This window comes from Terrapene carolina, unplaced genomic scaffold (genome assembly GCF_002925995.2).
Source record: "Terrapene carolina triunguis isolate 2854851 unplaced genomic scaffold, T_m_triunguis-2.0 Scaffold58, whole genome shotgun sequence".
Classification (NCBI taxonomy): domain Eukaryota; kingdom Metazoa; phylum Chordata; order Testudines; family Emydidae; genus Terrapene; species Terrapene triunguis.
Genome location: NW_020664409.1, coordinates 15644643 through 15663264, shown reverse-complemented (window position 1 = coordinate 15663264; position 18622 = coordinate 15644643). Strand labels below are relative to the sequence as shown.

Below are 18622 nucleotides of genomic sequence, written 5' to 3'. Positions count from 1 at the left end.
AGCAACAGGTCCAACCCAAACTGGCTACCCTAGTGTCATGATTTCCAGAGCCTGCCTCAAAGGGGAGCGAAGGAAGGGTAACGTGTGTGTGTGCTGCCACTCCCTGGCTCCAGCTCCCATTCTGCAGGCGCGGGGCCTCAGGTCCTCCGTCCCTACCCCGCCACCCAGCAGCTGCCGCTTTGCGATTAGAACTCCGCTCCGCTCTCAAAATGCCACAGTACCCGGATGTCACAGGGGCAAAGCCATCCGTCATCGTTCACCTCTCCCTCCCTCCGCTAGCGAGTGCACGCGCATAACCCCCCCTCATTACCATGGGTAGGGCGCATGCGCCGCCACCCTTCACTAGAATCACTTTTCTTTCCCTCGCGACCTCAGACCTTTTGCGTTCGCGCGGGTAAAGCGCAAGCGCCTTTGCCGTGCGCATTTCCCTCCCTCCCCACGCTCGCCGTTCACGCGCGTGCGTGTTTCACTTGTCTCGCGCCTCTCCATACAGTGCCTCAATCTCTGTGTATAGGGCCGGTACGTTCTTTCCTCGCCTGCCCCACCCTTCCAACTGCCTCTTCCTCCGCCACCGCCGTTGCAGTGTGGTGGGGAGTGAGTGCGCGCGCACGCGCGTGCGGGGGGAGGGGGCAGCCATGCCGAGGGGGCGGCCTTCCAAACCCAGCAGGGAGGACAGCAAGGCCGGTGCCGAGTCAGGTAACTAGCGCGGCCGGACAGGCTCGATACGCGCCCTGGGGTTCGAGACTGGGCCCCTAGGGGTGGCGAAAAGCCTCCGCCGGCTCCCGCATATAGTCCCCGGATATGGGGGGGAGGGAGGCCGGGTCTATTGTGTGTGGGGGGAGGGGGAGCTAGGCCCTGCGGAATGATACTGAGCGGGCAGATCCCGGGCCGGCGGCCCTGCGCTGTTCCTGCCTCGTTCAGTAGCAGCGGCGCGGCCGCCGGATCCAGCCGGGAGTCAGCGCGCCTGGGAGCGGGGACGACGTGTGTTCCCTTCCCGGGGCCCGTTTATATTCGCTCGCAGGGGGGAGGGGTAGCTTCTGGACGGCTTTTAAACGAGGCTGGCTGGGGGGGTGGGGTGCTGCCGCGCCCGAATACGAGAGCAAGAGGAGGCGTGTAGCCTTCCCGGCGGGTGCGTGTTTCGATGGTGCCCGGGCCCTGCGGCGCCCGGCGGGGCGGCGAGCGTAGCAGGAGCCTGATCGGGGATAGCTTGGAGATGAAGCTCTCTTCCCCCACCCCCGCAAACTGAACAAATACAGGCTTGAAATATACCACCTCGCTAGCTATCGACAGAGGCAGCCGTACAATGCGGGCTTGGAACTCGGGCTCTCCTTGCAAGGAATAACTTTTAAGAGAGTTTTAAATCAGTCATTCCACGTGTGTTGCACATAAGGAAACAATCAATATAAGAGCCACACGGTTCTGCCTAAAAGCATTTTTACCTGCTGTTGTTATTTCTAGCCCTTTATAATTATTGATCGTTGAACTAGACCACACCAGATTTTTTTTCAGGTAGTTGGCTTTGTGCATTCGATAGCACTTTTTATAGTCAATGTCCCTGTTTTCTCTTGTGTGTTCAATTTTCCCTTTTAATCTGGGTCTTTCTCACAGAAACCAGAGAGGGAAAGCATGATCATAACACCCAAAAAGCTAGCACAGATGCTCAGGTAGGCCTGTGCCTCTGATTACCTTCAATTCACTTTCAAAGTGATGGATTAGATTTCAGGCACCTGTAAGTAACAGCATAAGAGTCCATCCCATAGAGTAGGGAATTCATCCTTTGATGTACAGACATTCAACAGCACTCTCTCTTATCCAGCAACTGATTTTTTTTGTTTGTTTCTTTCTCTCAGGAGGTGGGCTAAACGTTTATTCTTTTGCAGGATAAATACTCCCTAACCTTGAATTAATTTTTTAAACTTCTTTAAAAGTTCTTAAGCCTACAATTAAAGATTTTATTATATTTTTGTTAGGTATTTAAAAATCTCTGTTTTTGAAAATATTATTTAATATTGATTCTTTTTTAAAAAGGGGCACGGAGAAAATTTTGCAGTAGTGTCTTAGGTCCTGATCCTGCAAAGACTTAAACTGCATGTATAAGGACTCTCCTACACCAGGGACTTCCACGGTACTTGAATCTTTCCCTCTCCCCCCTTCCTAAATAAAACTCTTATCTTAGTTGAAATATTACATTTTTGTATTGTTCATTATGCAGGCTTAAAAATAAAATAAATTGCAATATTTGGTAATAGTGAGCATGTATCATGTGTTCTTTCCACCCAGAGTTCAAATGCATATTATGATGATGAAAGTTGAGTATAAAAAATTTCTGTAGCAGTTGAATGATTACTTAACTAATATGAGAATTGGTGGTGGTTTAGGGGTTTTTTTGGGCAAGGAAATGCTACAAGAAGTATAATTCATATAGCATACCCTTTATGTTTGTACTGGAGTTAGTTAATTGGAATAATTTATCAGAACTATGGGTCTGGTCCTGCAAATGCTTACACGTGTAACTTTGCATGAGTAGTCACAGTGAGCTAAATGGAACTACTTATATGGAAAAATTAAATGCACTTTTGCAGATTTGGATCCCAAGTTCCATTTCTGCAAGGCAGAATCTATGTGGTGCTCCTTGCAGGATTGGGATTTATGCTTGCTGGAAAAAACAGTGATGATATGCTGTGAAACAGGAGATATGTACTAAAGAACGTTATGCTCAGTATAGAAAAATCAAACAATGTGATTGCCACAACAAGTTTCAGCCTGAAAACATTTTTAAGACCTTTTTTCTAAAGAGATGATTTCTACTGTTTTTAAACTAAGTAATGCAAGAATAAAAAATGACACCCAAACAGTTTTGATTTTAATACAGATCAGCAGTCAATTTTGTAACAATTGCTTTTGGTGTTTTCAAAACAAAGCATTTATCTCTGTGTTTTCTGTGCATGTTCAGTAATACCTTTTATATGGATTTGTATGAGTTTCAGTGCATGTACTTTATACACTTAAAATGTATACACAAGGTTTTTGAATAATGGTAACATAAATGGGTAAAAATGTTATATCAAGCTTATGATGCAAGCTGACCAAAACAAAGACATTACTTAGGTATAATGTGATGTGCTGAGGACAGTTAACTACAGGTTGTTGTATATAGTTTATTTAAAAAACAAACAAACAAACTATATACCAATATTCCTCAAGAAAAAGTTGTAACTGAAACTTGGCATTTTTAAAGTGTAAATTAAGCCCGGATGCTGGTTATTAGCCGAGCTAATTGTTGGTTATTAGCAATTTTTTTGTCAAGAACCCATCCCATGGACTTTAATGTTAATTGGATTCATACATTCGCAACTGTCACACTGCTTATTGACAAGTTTTTGATAACCTAGCGACCCCGCTCCCTGTGGAAAACCTTGGCTACAGGTTTGTGGGGCTGCAGGTAGGGAAGGAAGCACTGGGCTGTGCCAAGCCCGAGCCCCTGGTGCCAGGGTAGGCTGCAACTCGGAGAGTGTAGGGAGAGGTACTGTGCAACTCCGAAGGCGCTCAGTACTACCTTCTCTGCTGCTGTCCGGCCTTCAGCACCAAGACTTCAGCAGGAGTTCCCAATTACCTTCTGCATGAGTGGCAGGTCCCTGGCTGAGGGGCTTTCCCCCTTGGCTGTTTCAGGCCTGGGCCTTTTGTTTGTTGGCAGCTTTCAGATAATAGCAAACTTTTGCTTGGCACCAGTAAGTTGCTAGTAAGTGGCATCTACTGTATAACTGTGAATGAAGTATGGAATAACTGGCAGATTTATGCAGAGAAAAGGCAATTAACGAGAGCTTGTTAGAAAAATTGTGACAAAATATTTTTTCAATGGAATTTGATTACTGGAACGCCTTGCGTAACTCGAATTTTGCGTAAGTCGGAAAAATATACCCAACCATTACACACAAAAAAACCCCCAAAACTCTTTCTAGCTTACAGAACTTTTCCGTAAGTGCAGGTTTGCGTAAGTCGGTTTTGCGTAACCCTGGGGGGGCATCTGTAGTTGAAATTGGTTTGATTTTGATGGGACTCAGACAGAAACCAGGTTTGATTTCAGTGAAGCTCTGAAAGAACCCAAGGAGGTTTGCAGCCAACTTGTCTGTATGGCTCCTAAGAAGCCTGAGCTTTCGGAGTCTGCAGCTCTAGTGCAACCTGCAAGCAGATATCCCAGGGACTTCAGGGCTTCTAGAGTATGTCTGACACCTGCGGCTGGCCCAGGCCAGCTGACTTGGGCTTGCGGGGCAGGGGCTGCAGTGTTGTTTAATTGTGGTGTAGATGTTTGAGCTCAGGCTGCAGCCTGAGTTCTGGGACCCTCCCACCTTGTAGGGTCCTAGAGCCCAGGCTTTTGCCTGAGCCCAGATGTCTACATTGTAATTAAACAAGCCCTTATCCCGAGTCAGCTGGCATGGGCCAGCCACGGATTTTTAATTGCAGTATAGTTATACACCTAGAGTCCAAGGCTCCAAGGAATCAGGGAGCTATGGGAGTCCCAGCTCTTTGGCTCCTTAGAGGCCTATAAGGTGGTCAGAACTGAGAGCCTGGAAGCCTGGTCTGAGCTGGCACCCCTAGGGCTTACAGGCTCACAGTTCCTTGTTAGCCTCAGAGGTTCATGGGGGCACCAGATTCCAAGCTCTTAAGCTGTTTCCACTGTCTCTTTCAGCCTACCAGGTAGAATTTTGTTTAGAAAATATTAAAAAAAAATCAGATTTTTTTTTCAAAATAAAGGGCTTTTGTTTCGTAGAGATTTTTGAAATTTTTTGTTTTATTTCCAAATTGGATTTTTCTTTAATCTCAAAATGCTCTGCAGAACAGAATTGCTGTTCTCAGCCCAGCTCTACAAGTAACGAATCCAAGTTTTGATGTTGAGGCTGATTTGTACAGAAGAAACTGAACAGTGTATGTTATGATTCAGAACAACTATGCTTTTGATGTGCCTCCTTCATTGATCGCAAATAAACATCGCAAGCAGCAGATAGCGTTAGTTTTCCTGAAATTGGGGCTGTGTTCGTTACAGGCTAAGGGTATGATTTCCCCTTGGTTGAGTACACATCCTCGTGCTAGTTCTCATCAGTTGTAGTGATAGGTTGGGCTTTTCCCTGACCTACTTCCCTGCTAGGCTATGGCATCTCCAGGGAGAGCAATATGCTTGAGTGGCTCTAATCCAAGAGAAGGACCTGGGAAAAGGTGCCTGCGTTTAGAGCCCTATAGTGGAGCTGGGATCTCAAGGCTACCGCAGGACCTGCTGCCATAATAGCAGGCGCAAGTAAAATGTACTTTGTTGCGGGTCGGATTGGGTGGGCAAAAAAAACAGATTGCGGTAATTTGCAGGAAAATACTAAATCTCTTTCTCATAAACAGAATTTCATTAATGTAAAGCAAATTTTTCTTTTTAAATAAAGGTTTTAATACTTAAATTTAAGAGACGAATAGAAAGAGATTTGATGTCTATTATAATAGGAGCTAAAGGATTTTTTTTTTTACATGATACAAGCAAGATTTGTTTTATTTCTTAATGGTAAAAATTGCATCTGAATTCTGTTTGTTTATAATATTAACCAACTTTTATTTTTTTAGTAGTATGGGGGAATCTGTCTCTTGTGGGATTTGCCAGATCTAAGTTTTTTGTGGGTGGGAGTGGTATAAAAATGCAAGAAACAATATGGGAGTGGGTATTGCGGGATGGGAGCAGGATTAAAAAAATAGTTCCACACAGGGCTCTACCTGCATTCTCCCACTTTGCAAGCTAGGAAGGGGAAAATAAGGAGAAGCTGAGGGCCAACAATGAGTTACATACCCTTGACTCTTTGTCCTAGTTCATATGTCAGAATGAAGAGTGCAGCATAGTTGGCCGCTTCTGATGTACTCTGTAAATTGTGTTCTAACTCACCTTGAACAAAGTGTATCATTTGTGGAAGCAGAGATATTCTCCGACACGTTATACATTTTAGTATGTTAACTACAGTAAAACCTCATTTCACAAGGATCTCTTGGGTTGGAGGAGATGGAAATGCCTGAAATTTCTTATTTTAAAAAAAAAAGTGTAATAACTTTCACTGATATGTACTGGATTATATACAGACATTTTGAATTAAAGAATTTCTTAAATTAAGGCGTCTGTCATTTTGTAGACCTTTTATTTAAAAGAAACAATTTTGTCGTGTAATGAATGCAGGAGTAAATTGCTTTGAAATTGAATAAGTGTCACACTTACTAGTCAGAGTTAGATACAAAATAGAAGGAAAGAGGTCTCAGCTATGATGTTCTCTGCAAAATCTTGGAAGGCTGTTGGGAGCTCTTCCAGGTTGCCGCCCCTAGACCTTGTGCAGGAGTTCCATAAGCCTCTGGCTCATAGTTATGTGGTAAACATGAAGCTTCATCCCCTGTTTTTTTTTTTTTTTTTTCCTTCTTTTTTCTGGAAGGAGAGAGTGCTTACATCATATCCTAATGCTTGGAGATTACTCACCTATAGGCTTGGCAGGATTTGAATTACATTTATAGTTGTCAGTAAATGTTAATTTCACCTGACACAGAAATTGACAGAAACAAAATCCATCAATAGCAGTCAGAGAGCTCATCTTCTGCTGCACCTAGCACCTACAGAAATGGCTATCCTGGCCCTTGGCCACTCGAGGAAGCCCCTGCAACACAGTTGTCTCCGGCCTCCTGGCTGCACAGGGAGCTCTCTGCAGCCGTGCCATTGCAGCCTTCCTGACATGTTTACAGGTCGGGAGTGCAGGGGCCATCCCCTGTGGCTTGGTGCTCATGGTTCTTGTTGTGGTCCCAGCTGGGGGGGGGGGGTCTCAGCTCCACCCAGCAAGCACAGCCTTCCCGGCACACAGCACCTGCTGGGATCACGGATCTCTGGCCCCACAGTGAGCTCCTTGTGCTCCACTGTCATTAGCCCGCAGCCACGCAGGCAGTCCCTTGCAGCCTTGCTGTGAAACTGAAAATTGAAATTGCTAAAGTATCAAAGTTAAAGATAAAAATCAATATCTGTCAACATTCTAAAAAAAAGAATTCTGCGAAGCCTGGTCATATGAAATGGGGGGGTGCATGTCCATACTTTACCATGTCCTTGAGACTCCTGTTTGCTTCACGTGTAGGGGGGGAAGAAGATGCTGTCTCTACTGCTTTACTCTATCTCCAGCCTCATTTTTTTTGGGTCTTCCTGTATAAATAGGTTCCCCCTCCCTTCTACTATACTTAGCTTTCCCTAAACAACTGCAGCATGATTCATTGCTGCCTGCAATCTCTGAATAGCAGAAGAGAAACTGACAAGACACTTGTTTGTTTCACTTTGCTGAGTAAATGCTATAATTAAAACAAGAGGTATTGAAGCTGTCTGCATTTTGGGAAAGGATTTTTTGGATCAGTTTACATTGTATATACATTAAAAAGATTATATTTACAGAGATTTAGGCTAGAAACTTTTTTTAAATAGAAGCTTAAATTCTACAAAAATTGGTTGGTTGGGGGTGGTGCCAGTAAAAACTAGACAAAACTAGTGATATTTTTTTTCTAGTTCAGGCAGCAGTTTCTTAGTTTCAAAAGAAACTGAAGGTCTGATTCTATGAGGTGGTGAGGGTCCTCAACTCACACGATTACATCTGAATTATACAGTAGTTATTGAAAAGAGCAGTTCCTTAATTTATAGTATCTGTGGTTCTCTGAGATATAGATCCCTGTGATGTTCCAAGCTACTGTGCTGGGGTGCCACATTTTCACTATTAGTGTCCCTAGGACTTCAAGAGCAGAGCCACCCTAACTGTCACTCAGTTCCTTCTCTACCCAGAATCCAAGATATATAAGATTCCAAGCTGTAGGGAAAGAGGGAGAGTCATAGGATCCATGTATTCAGGCATTTCAAAGAGCCACAGTTACTATAAAGTACCATAAGTAACCGCTCTTTCTTCTTTGAATACTGCACATGTGGATCCCACTCATAATTACCTTAAATAGAGTTGGGATCCAGGAGTTATTCCAAAACAGACATTTGATCTAGCAGCATTCACTAACTCATAATGTTTTGTAAACATATGAGCTTGAAGACATTATTAAGGGCACAAGAGCAAACTATCCCACTGCGTAGGAAAGATAGGAAGTATTGCAACAGACCACCTTTGCTTAACCAGGAGATCTTCAATGATCTGAAACTCAAAAAAGAATCCTACAAAAAGTAGAAACTAGGTCAAATTACAAAGGATGAATATAAACAAATAACACAAGTATGTAGGCACAACATTAGAAAAGCTAAGGCACAAAATGAGATTAAACTAGCTAGAGACTTAATGGGTAACAAGAAAACATTCTACGAATACATTGGAAGCAAGAGGAAAACCCAGGACAGGGTAGGTCTGTTACTCAAGGAGAGGGGGAAAACAATAACAGAAAATGTGGAAATGGCACAAGTGCTAAATTACTTTTGTTTTTGTTTTCACCAAAAAATTTAGTAGCAATTGGACATCTACCCTAATGAATGCCAGTGAAAATGAGGTAGGCTCAGAGGCTAAAATAGGGAAAGAACAAGTTAAAAATTACTTAAAACAAGTTAGAATAGTCAAGCAGCTGACTGAGGAGATATCTAAGCCATTAACGATTATCTTTGAAAAGTCGTGGCAGATGAGTGAGATTCCAAAGGACTGGAAAAAGGCAAATATAATGCCCATCTATAAAAAGGGGAATAAAGAGAACCTGGGGAATTACAGACTAGTCAGCCCCACGCGCTGGGCGGGTGCAGCAGGGCAAGCCGCTGGCGCCCCGATCCCACTATGCCCCTGCCTTAACCAAGCTTCACAATCATCATTGGTGCGTACAGTATTAAATTGTTTAAAATCCTTTAAAACTTATACGATATATGTATATAATGTCTTTTGTCTGGCAAAAAAAAAAATTTCCCTGGAACATAACCACCCCTATTTACATTAATTCTTATGGGGAAATTGGATTTGCTTGATATCTTTTTGCTTAAAGTTGCATTTTTCGGGAACATAACCACAACATTAAGTGAGGAGTTACTGTATTAGCAGGAGTGTTGTAAGCAACACATAAGGTAATTCGTCTGCTTTACTTCACTCTGATTAGGCCTTAGCTGGGGTATTGTGTCCAGTTCTGGGTGCCACATTTCCGGAAAGGTGTGGACCAATTGGAGAAAGTCCAGTGAAGAGCATGATTAAAGGTCTCAAAAACATAACCTATGAGGGAAGATTGGTTTTGTTTAGTCTGGAGAAGAGAAGATTGAGAGGGGACATAACAGTGTTCAAGTACATAAAAGGTTGTTGCAAGGAGGCGGGAGAAAAATTGTTCTTGTTAACCTCTGAGGCTAGGACGAGAAACAATAGGCTTAAATTGCAGCAAGAGCTGTTTAGCTTGGACATTAGGAAAAAATTCCTTACTGTCAGGGTGGTTAAGCACTACAATAAATTGCCTAGCAAGGTTCTAGAATTTCTGTTGTTGGAGATTTTTAAGAGCGGGTTAGACAAACACTTGTCAGGGATGGTCTAGATAATACTTAGTCCTGCTTTAGTGCAGGGGACTGGACTAGAAGACTTCTCGAGGTCCCTTCCAGTCCTATGATTCTGTGAAGTCCTCATGCAAATCTCCAGTATGGGCGCTTGGCTTAGACATGCCAGTGATGTCACTTGTGCCCTGGTAGAATGAGACTGGGCGTTTGATGTGGGATTAATTTTATTAATACTATATGCAGTCCCAATACCCATTTTGAAAGTCTGAGATGAAACAGCCATTCCCTAATAGTTATTACCATAAGCAATAAAAAAAAAATCTTGACGTCTTAAGAAAATACTTAGTTTTATCCAGATTGTATAACAACAATCTTTTAATATCCAAAGGTGTGAGTGACTGAGACGTGGGTGGTCAGGCCTAGTGGTTGGCGCAGGAGTCAATAGCTAGAAATCAGAATCAAGGGTGAGAGCCAGAGTCAGAAGTCAGAAATTGGAGCTGATGGTCAGAACCAGGTTACCTTGAGTGAGAAAAGGCAGGAGCAGAGCTGTGAATCGGCAGGTGCTGGAGGTATTGCAGCATGGATGAATGCTTTGAGCAGCTGCCAGAGTGCTGCTACTGTTGGGCTTGTCTGCTGACTCATTGAACCAATCAGGCAGCTGCACTTGCTAGGTTGCCCGGAGCCTGGCTCTGCTGCAGGCCCCGAATCCTAAGAGTATTCTCCCCCCCTCCAGGCACCAACTAGGAGCCTAGTTTACCGGGATACTCTTGCAATAGGTCCAGGGCATGGATATTCTCTACTGGTTCCCAAGACTGCTTGTCCGGTCCATAGCCTTCCTAGTATACCAAGAACTGGAGTCTTCCCCTAATTTGCCAAGTGTCAAGGATTTGATGGGCCAACTGGATTGTTATGGGTGGCAGGTTGGAGTTGTTTGGATATGGGTACTCAGTGTCGGCTTTAAAAGTGAGCTGTGAAAGATGGGATGGATCCTCAAGGACTTGAGTAGAACTGAGTTCACCGGTTATAAAATCTTGAAGGGGCCCAGTATTGATACTCTAGTTTGGTGGCTCTATCTACGGTTCCGGGCAGAAAACCGCACCTTGTCCCCTATGGCCAGATTGGGAGCAGTCTGACTATCTTGGTTTGTATTGTGTTTATAGCTTTGGCAGAGTGCAAATGTTCCTTGAGCTCCTCGTGCACCTGGTGTACGTAGGAGGCTAAATCTGTGGCAGCTGGTAATGGGGAACTCATGCGCAGATCTGGGTGGAAATGGAGGTGAAGAGCTTTCAAAGAAATGGGCTATGCTGGGTCAAAGTGTGGATTGCATTATTATATGCGAATTTGGCATAGCATAGCCACAGCAGAGGAAGCTAATTATCCTGCTGGTAATTCTAAAAGTAGCGAAGATAGTGCTCCAAGATTTGATTGACCCTTTCAGTTTGCTTGTTTGCTCATTAATGTATAGGTGATAGGTGGGCTTGATGCCCAGGAGGCTGAGAAATTCCCACCAGTTTTGAGAGATGAACTGGGGACCTCGGTTCAATTCAATGCCTGTCACTGGAAGTAGAAGATATTTTCCCAGAAGAGTTGAGCCATCTCCCATGCAGTAGAAACAGTACAGGGTGCCGTCTTTATTAGGAGGTTGATAACAACCAGGATTGCTGTGTGTCCCTGGGAGTGTAGCACTTATTCAGTGAGGCCCTTGATATAGTAGACCTAGGCATGGGCAGAATCTGGAGGAGACCTCAGGGTTTTGATTGTGGGATATTGGTATGGGTGCAGAGGTTAGAGGATCTTTATATGATCTTTGATGTAAACTGATAGACCTGGCCACCAGAAACTCCTGGAGATTAGATTCCAAGTCTTAAATTGGCCAAAATGGCCCTGAAGCAATGAATCGTGGTATAGTGTCAATACCTGAAGACTAAGTTGTCCCTCTGGAACATAAATAAGAACCCTTGTGATAGGAGGCCATTCTTGCATTGGAACTTGGAGTCGGTTCAGATACCCACATTGTTTAGGATCTGGTTGATCTGAGCTGCAAATGGGTTGTCGGGGAGCATGGAACAAATGGAGGGCAACAGATTGTCGTCAGTTGTCCTGATGATGACATTGGACGTCTTGAGCATGGTGGCAGAGGGCTCTTGGCCAACTTCGAGATAATCATCTGTTGCCCATTTTTTGTCTCCAGGCAATAGGTTACAAGAAAGTTGAAGTGAGCAAAGAAGAGGGACCAGTGGGTCTGGCATTGGCTAAGGCATAAAGTAATCCATTAGGTATTGCAGGTTCTTCTGGTCCCTTGGGACTTGGACCAAGAATTGGACTCCTTATAGGAGATAGCACTACTCCTTGAAAGCTGCCTTGATCACATGTAGCTCCTTGTCCCAGATATTGTATATTTTCCTGCTGGGGTTAGTTTTTGAGAATAAAAAGGATGGATGGGGGGAGGGGAGGCAGGGGTCGCATGTTGAGATAACATTGCACATGTGGCAAATCGACCTTGATTGTAAATGATTTAGTGGGGTCTGGGTGAATCAGGATGGGTGCTGAGGTAAATGTTTTCTTCAGTTGATCAAAGGGTGATTGAGTCTCTGTGGATCAAGCAAACCAGACTCCCTTTTACAGGAGCACTGTTATGGTTGTAACCAGACCAGACAAACCTTTAATAAATCACCTGTAGAAATTTGCCAATCTTAGGAATCGCTATACCCTGCATATATCCATGGGTGTGGCCTAGTTGTGGGTGCATGGTGAGTCCCTTGAGCGAATCAATAAATCCCAAGAATTTCACTGTGTCCTTATCAATCTTCCATTTCTCGAGCATCATGTAGAGTTAGTTTTGGTGGAGTCTCTCCAAGACAGTGTACACATAATGATTGTGGAGGTCCTGACTTTTGGAGAAAATGAGGATGTCCAGGTAAATGATGACAAACTGGTCCAGCATATCCCTAAAGATGTCATTTGTGAATTTCTGGAAGGTCACTGGGGCATTACACAACTCAAATGGCATGACCAAATACTTGAAATACTAGTGCTTTAGTCTATAATTAGATTCACCAAACCAGTAGCAAAAGAGCTTCTGTAGCATAATATTCGTTAACAAGAAGACAAACACAGTCCCCGTTAGGCATTCCAGCCCTTGGTTCCCATCCAGAAAAATAGGTCTTGTACAGTGAGAGGTTACTGAAAACCCAATTCCCCAGACATTAATTTCCACTAATCCTAAAGGATCAGACACTTACCCCCATGTCAATATGTATTTCATCTCACCCAAATATCAAGTTGTCACCCAATCCTTAGTAAACTAAGAATTTATTAATAAAAGAAAAAATTGTTAAAAGATCATACTTGTAAAGTCCTTAGATCAGATTTGTAGCAGTGATGGAATAGTTTGGTGGCTTGCAAAAGTCTGGTAACTTCCAAAAGATTGGAAGGTTCTTAGTCCATTGTTCAAAATACTCCTTTTAATTGTAAATCCACAGTCCAGAAAATTGGAGCAGGAATGAGGCAAAATGGAGATGTCTTTTGTATCCTCTACCATCTGCGTGGAAATTTACTGTCCCAAACAAAGCCCACAGCCCCGTGTATGGAAAGTTACTGATGAACTCCAAGGTTACATGTCCACATTGCATGCCCTTACATGTTTTGCTTGCAGTTTTAGGTGTACTTAGGAAGAGCTGTCTGGAAAGTTGATTCTTCTTAGTAGCCCATCAAGCTTGAATTGCTCCTGGGGGAATTCTGTGCCACTATGCATGCGCAGAATTCATGTCCAGCACAGAATTTTTTTTCTGCACAGAAAATACATTTTGCCCAAGAAGTACTACAGTTCTGCCTTTTGCCCACCATAGGCCACTGTGGCACCAGAACAGCCAGCAGAAAGCTGCGTTCATCACAACATCCTGCCCGCAGAGCCAGGTTAGGAGGTACGGATATGCGGGGGGCAGGGGGGAGCAGACAGAGTGGGTCAAATAGAGCTGCTGGGGGTTCACAGACTGGGGTTCAGAAGGGCTAGTGAGGAGGACAGACTGGGATGGGGGCTCAGGAGCTAGTGGGGTGGCAGCATTGAGCCAGGGATTGAATGGAGGGGGGGGCGTTGCAGGGCCACACAGGGGGAGTGGTTGTGCAGGGACACACCTGACTAAATGGGAGAGGCTAGGAGTCAGTCAAGGTCTGCATGGTGGAGGCTCCCCAACTCCCTAACGATCCCCCCCAACTCTTTCCTCCTCTTCCCCCCTCCCCCCCGTTCCATAATTCTCCCACTCACACCCAGCAACCCTCCAGGTTCACTCTCAGGCTCCTTCCCTCTCCCTCAGCTCCTCCATTACCCCTGACTCCCACAAGCCTTTGCACTGCTTCTGAGGGGTGTGGGAAATATGTTTCTGTATTATAGTTTGTTAATTACTCAAAGTTCTGTGTTCATTTGCCTAGTAAGGAATCTATTTGTCAAAAAAACATTTCCTGATTTTTTTTTTTTTTTTTGGTCTGTATTTTTACAGACATTCTTTCTGTCCGGTATTTTGAAATAAATTACCAAATAATTGAAACTGGCATGATTATATTGTGTTGTTTTGACAAATAAAATATGCAGAATTTTGCAGAATTTTAAAATATTGTGTGCAGAATTTTTAATTTTTTGGCACGGATAGTCCATTCACAATGGGCTGGCAAGACTGGATATAAACTACCTTGTGCATGTCACCCCAAGAACAGATACAAATACATAGCCAATATTCATAACTTCAGATACAGTGATGATACGTGGATTTAACCAGGATAATCACACTTGACATTATTGTAACTTTTCCATTGACACCTTACATGATACACTTTGTACAAGACTTGTTTCAGTTGTGTAACAGTGGTAATATCAATGATGTAAATCGGGGATTCTCAAACTGGGGGTCGTGACCCCTCGGTGTCACAAGGTTATTATATGGGGGGTTGCTAGCTGTCAGCCTCCACCCCCAAACTCCGCTTTGCCTCCAGCATTTATAATAATATTAAATACAAAAAAGGTGTTTTAAATTTATAAGGGGACTTGTACTCATAGTTTTGCTATGTGAAAGGGGTCACCAATACAAAAGTTTTGAGAAACACTGATGTAAATGGTCATCTCCAATCATATAGCATCACAGTGGTAATGGGTTTGGATTGTAGCTTGATAGTCCACACCAGGCCAGAGGGAGCCATCTGTATTCGCCACAAATATCAGCGGGACCTCTGCTGGGTTCATGGAGGGGCAAATGAACTCTTTCTTTAGGTTTTTCCTCAAGATAGTTCCAGAGTGCCTGTAGTTTAGGTTCGGAGAAGGAGTACAGTAGAATCTCAGAGTTACGAACTGACCAGTCAACCACACACCTCATTTGGAACCATGCAATCAGGCAGCAGCAGAGACCAAAAAAAATAAAATAAAATAAGCAAATATAGTACTGTATTAAATATCAACTACAAAAAAATGGGGAAAGATTTAAAAAAAAAAAAAAATTGACAAGGGTAAGGACTCTGCTTCTGTGCTTGTTTTGTTTAAATTAAAATGGTTAAAAGCAGCATTTTTCTTCTGCATCGTAATGTTTGACTTAATACAGCTTTGAATGTTCAGTTGTAAACTTTTGAAAGAACAACCATATTTTGTTCAGAGTTATGAACAATGTCCATTCCCGAGGTGTTCGTAACTCTGAGGTTCTATTGTAAATGCACCTGAAGGGAACCTCTGCTCCTGGCTGGAGGTCAATAAGGCAGTCAGAGCTGCGATAAGGTGGTAGAAGGTTCGCTTTTGTTTTGTTGAACATGTCAGCATGGTGCTGATGTTTAACAGGAATCCCGGAGCCATTGGGGAGGTTGTGGGTGTTTCTAGGATCACCTTTGGATACTGTCTTCACACCTCTAAATTATTTTGAGGAGTGAGTAGACTGACAAGGGTTGCTGGTTCTGGGGTGGCTGTCAGGTAAACAGGGTTGTTGGCAAGATGGGGAGTCAAACTGTACTGTGCCTGACTGCCAGCAGTTGCCCAGGTCATGGGCAACAAACCAGGAGATGCCAAGGACAACTGATGAATGCAGTCCACGAATTAACCCAAACTGGAGGACTTCATTGTGACCTCTAAGGATGCCATGTGGTGGGTGACCAGTCCTGATGAAAGGAGTGACCTGTCCATGCAATCTACTAACCTGGGGGAGTCCTTGCGCTGGGTTGGGATATTGTGTGTTTGGGCGAACTCCAGATCCATGAAATTGGTTGAGGCATACAAGTCCACTAGGGCCTCTAGGTTGGTGTTGGGCATCACAGGGTGCTGGAGCCAGAGAGGGAGATATGTTGGGTGCTGATTGGGCATCACCAGGGTACCGATGGACGAGTGTTGGTGTGGGTCAGTGGGAGAGGGGAAGTGTGCCAGCCCAGCCCGGACCCCTATCAGGGCTGGAGCTTGGCATTTCCTGATCTGGTCATAGATTGGGTATTGGCAGGGCAGTCTGATGCAGAGTCCTGGTTCCCTACGGTGTAGGTATAGCCATGATGTCTGGCATCCATTCTTTTCCACATCAGAGAGATGGGGCCAGAGCGTATTGAGTTGCATGGGCTTTGGTAATGGATGATGGGGGCGCTGGAGCTGAGAGGACCAGCTTTTTTCTGGGTGATGTTTGGTCAGGCAGTTGTCAGTCTTGATGCATAAGTCGAGTCAGGCATTGAGGCCAGAGAAGGATTCGACCTGTGCCAGTTCATCTTTAATTTCACCATTTAAGTTGAGCAGGAAATGATAGTGCTGAGTGTCTACTACCAAGTGTCAGAACTCTACTGCATATTTAGCAACTGGCTGGTGTCCCTGTGGCAACACCCAAAGTGTGGTTTTGGCTGTGCTCTCGCAGCATAAAAGATTACCACCATAACTTGAGTGAAGACCTCAAATTGTCCCAAAAGGGGGCTTGATTTTTCCAGGAGCAGAGACTCTCAAACCAGGGCCTCCCCATTAAGCAGGCTGACAGTCCCACTTGGGCTTGGTTAGTGGAGTACGACTGCACATAGCAGAAATAAGAGCTGATGCTGACTTAGGAACCCACAGATATTGTCATGCTTGCCATTGAACTTGTCAGGTAGGAGAAACTTGGGCTCATGGGGCATGGGAGTTGGCACTAAAGGTGGCATGACTTGAGCTTGCAGGACTGCATTCTATGCCTATAGGGCAGTTACCTGGGCCTGCAGGGTCTGTAGGTGTCTGCTATCTCTGTCAGAAAGATATTGGTGCTGAGGGTCAGAACCGTGTTACCTGGAGTGAATCAAGGCTGGGTGCAAGACAGGGGCAAGGCTGGGAACAAGCACACACAGGAGCTATAACAGCCGTGGACAAATGCTTTGAGATGCTGCTGCTGGTCTTGAGAGCCAGTCTGCTGGCTCATCTAACCAATCAGTGTAGCCAACCAGGCTGCCTATTGTAAACCAGCTGTCAGTGTTAGGCTACCTGGAGCCTGGCTCTGCTGTGGGCCCTGATTCCTAACACAGTGTGTGAAATAATTTTAGCTGAAGATGAATGAGGTGTTGGAAAGAAAATTGATGAGTTAATAAATTGATACAAAGTTCAACAATACTTTTGGAATAAAGGACGGGTGAGGTCTCATAGTTAATCTCGCCATATGAAAAACCATGTAGGGAGGGTTAATCATTAATGCTTATGAATCAGTTTTCCTATATGCTGAAGTAATTGCCATAAAGTGTGCCACCTTCATCGATAGAAGATGAATTGGACAGCTTGATAAATGTTCAAAATGGGGTTCCATTAGAGAAGAAAGCACACATTTAAATCCTTTTGTGGGAGCAATCTTTCTTACAGGAGGAAAAACTCAAACCAGGGCCCTTAGAAGTCTGCTCACCAATTGATGAGAGACATTGAACCTCTTTCTGTAGGTGAATGGAATGCTGATATTGTCAGCCAAATATACTTTAATTGAAGCAATAGCTGGGTCCAAGTGTTTTAAATATAATAAATAACCCAAGATTATTGGATTATACCACTGAGAAGGAATGTGACCCTTCAGTACTGCCCATGATGAAAAGTGCTTCCATTTTGCAGACTATGTAACTTGTAGGCAATTTCTTGCTCTGGAGTAAAATATTCTATACTTCTGAAGAACATTCTTTATCTAATGACGATATCAAGAAGCCATCCAAGCTGTGAGATGTAATTATACTAGATTTGGGTGAAGTACTAAGATGTGGTTCTGCAATATCCTGTTGTTCTGAATTGGGAACATGCTAAACTGGTGATCGGACAATATCAAGAGATCCATAAACCAACACTGGGAAGGCCTAGTGGGGAGATATCAGTGTAACCTGAGTGTAGAAGGTTGCGCTCACCTTTTGAGTGCCCCCTTGAAGTCTTGGTATGATGTTGCTGTTCTTTTTGATTCCCAGCATCCCCTGACATTACTGTAGTAGCAAAGAAGGTAATTCTTTAGTTTTCATCCCAAGGTTTGAGAATCAATTTAAAAAAATTAAATCTGGCTTGAGGTGTTCTTGTTGACTCATTCACTTTGTGATCCACTATGTGATGCAATATGAAAAAGGCTAATATTCTAGGGTTTATGACCATGTGTTGTATGTAAGACACAGGAGTTAATTGTTGCACTATATTTGGTACGATTGAGACCTAAGCTGGAGTACTGTGTCCAGTTCTGGGTGCCACACTTTAGGAAAGATGTGGACAAATTGGAGAGAGTCCAGGTTTTTGAAACCTTTACCATTTTTGTAGCTTTCCTCTGATCTGTGAGGAAAGATTAAAAAAATAAAACCTGGCACGTTTAGTCTTGAGAAAAGAAGATTCAGAGGAGACTGGATAACGGCCTTCAAATACATTAGGAGCTGTTAGAAAGTTTTTCCTAATACTGTCCTCTTTAGAACTATAAGCATAGCTGAGCACTGGAGTAGGCTAGCAAGGGGCATTATAGAATCCTAGTCATTGGAGGTTTTTAAGAACAGGTTAGACAAACACTTGTCAAAGATGGTGTAGGTTTACTTGGTCCTTTCTCAGTGCTTGGAGCTGGACTAGATGACTTCTCAAGGTCCTTTCCAGCCCTAAATATCTATGATTGTATTACAGAGTTTCAGCTTTGTCAAAATGTAAAGGAAGAGTAAATTTACTAGTATGCA

General features: G+C 43.7%; 1 protein-coding gene across 1 annotated transcript in view; it reads left to right on the top strand.

Annotated features, from left to right (window-relative positions):
* The first annotated feature begins 635 nt into the window (after window positions 1-635).
* The window catches only part of ZNF236 (zinc finger protein 236), a 195418-nt gene continuing 177431 nt past the window's right edge, over window positions 636-18622 (top strand). Inside the window, exon 1 of the mRNA XM_024212120.2 lies at window positions 636-696. Coding sequence (XP_024067888.1) covers window positions 636-696 — 61 coding nt within the window. The remainder of the gene's footprint in view (window positions 697-18622) is intronic.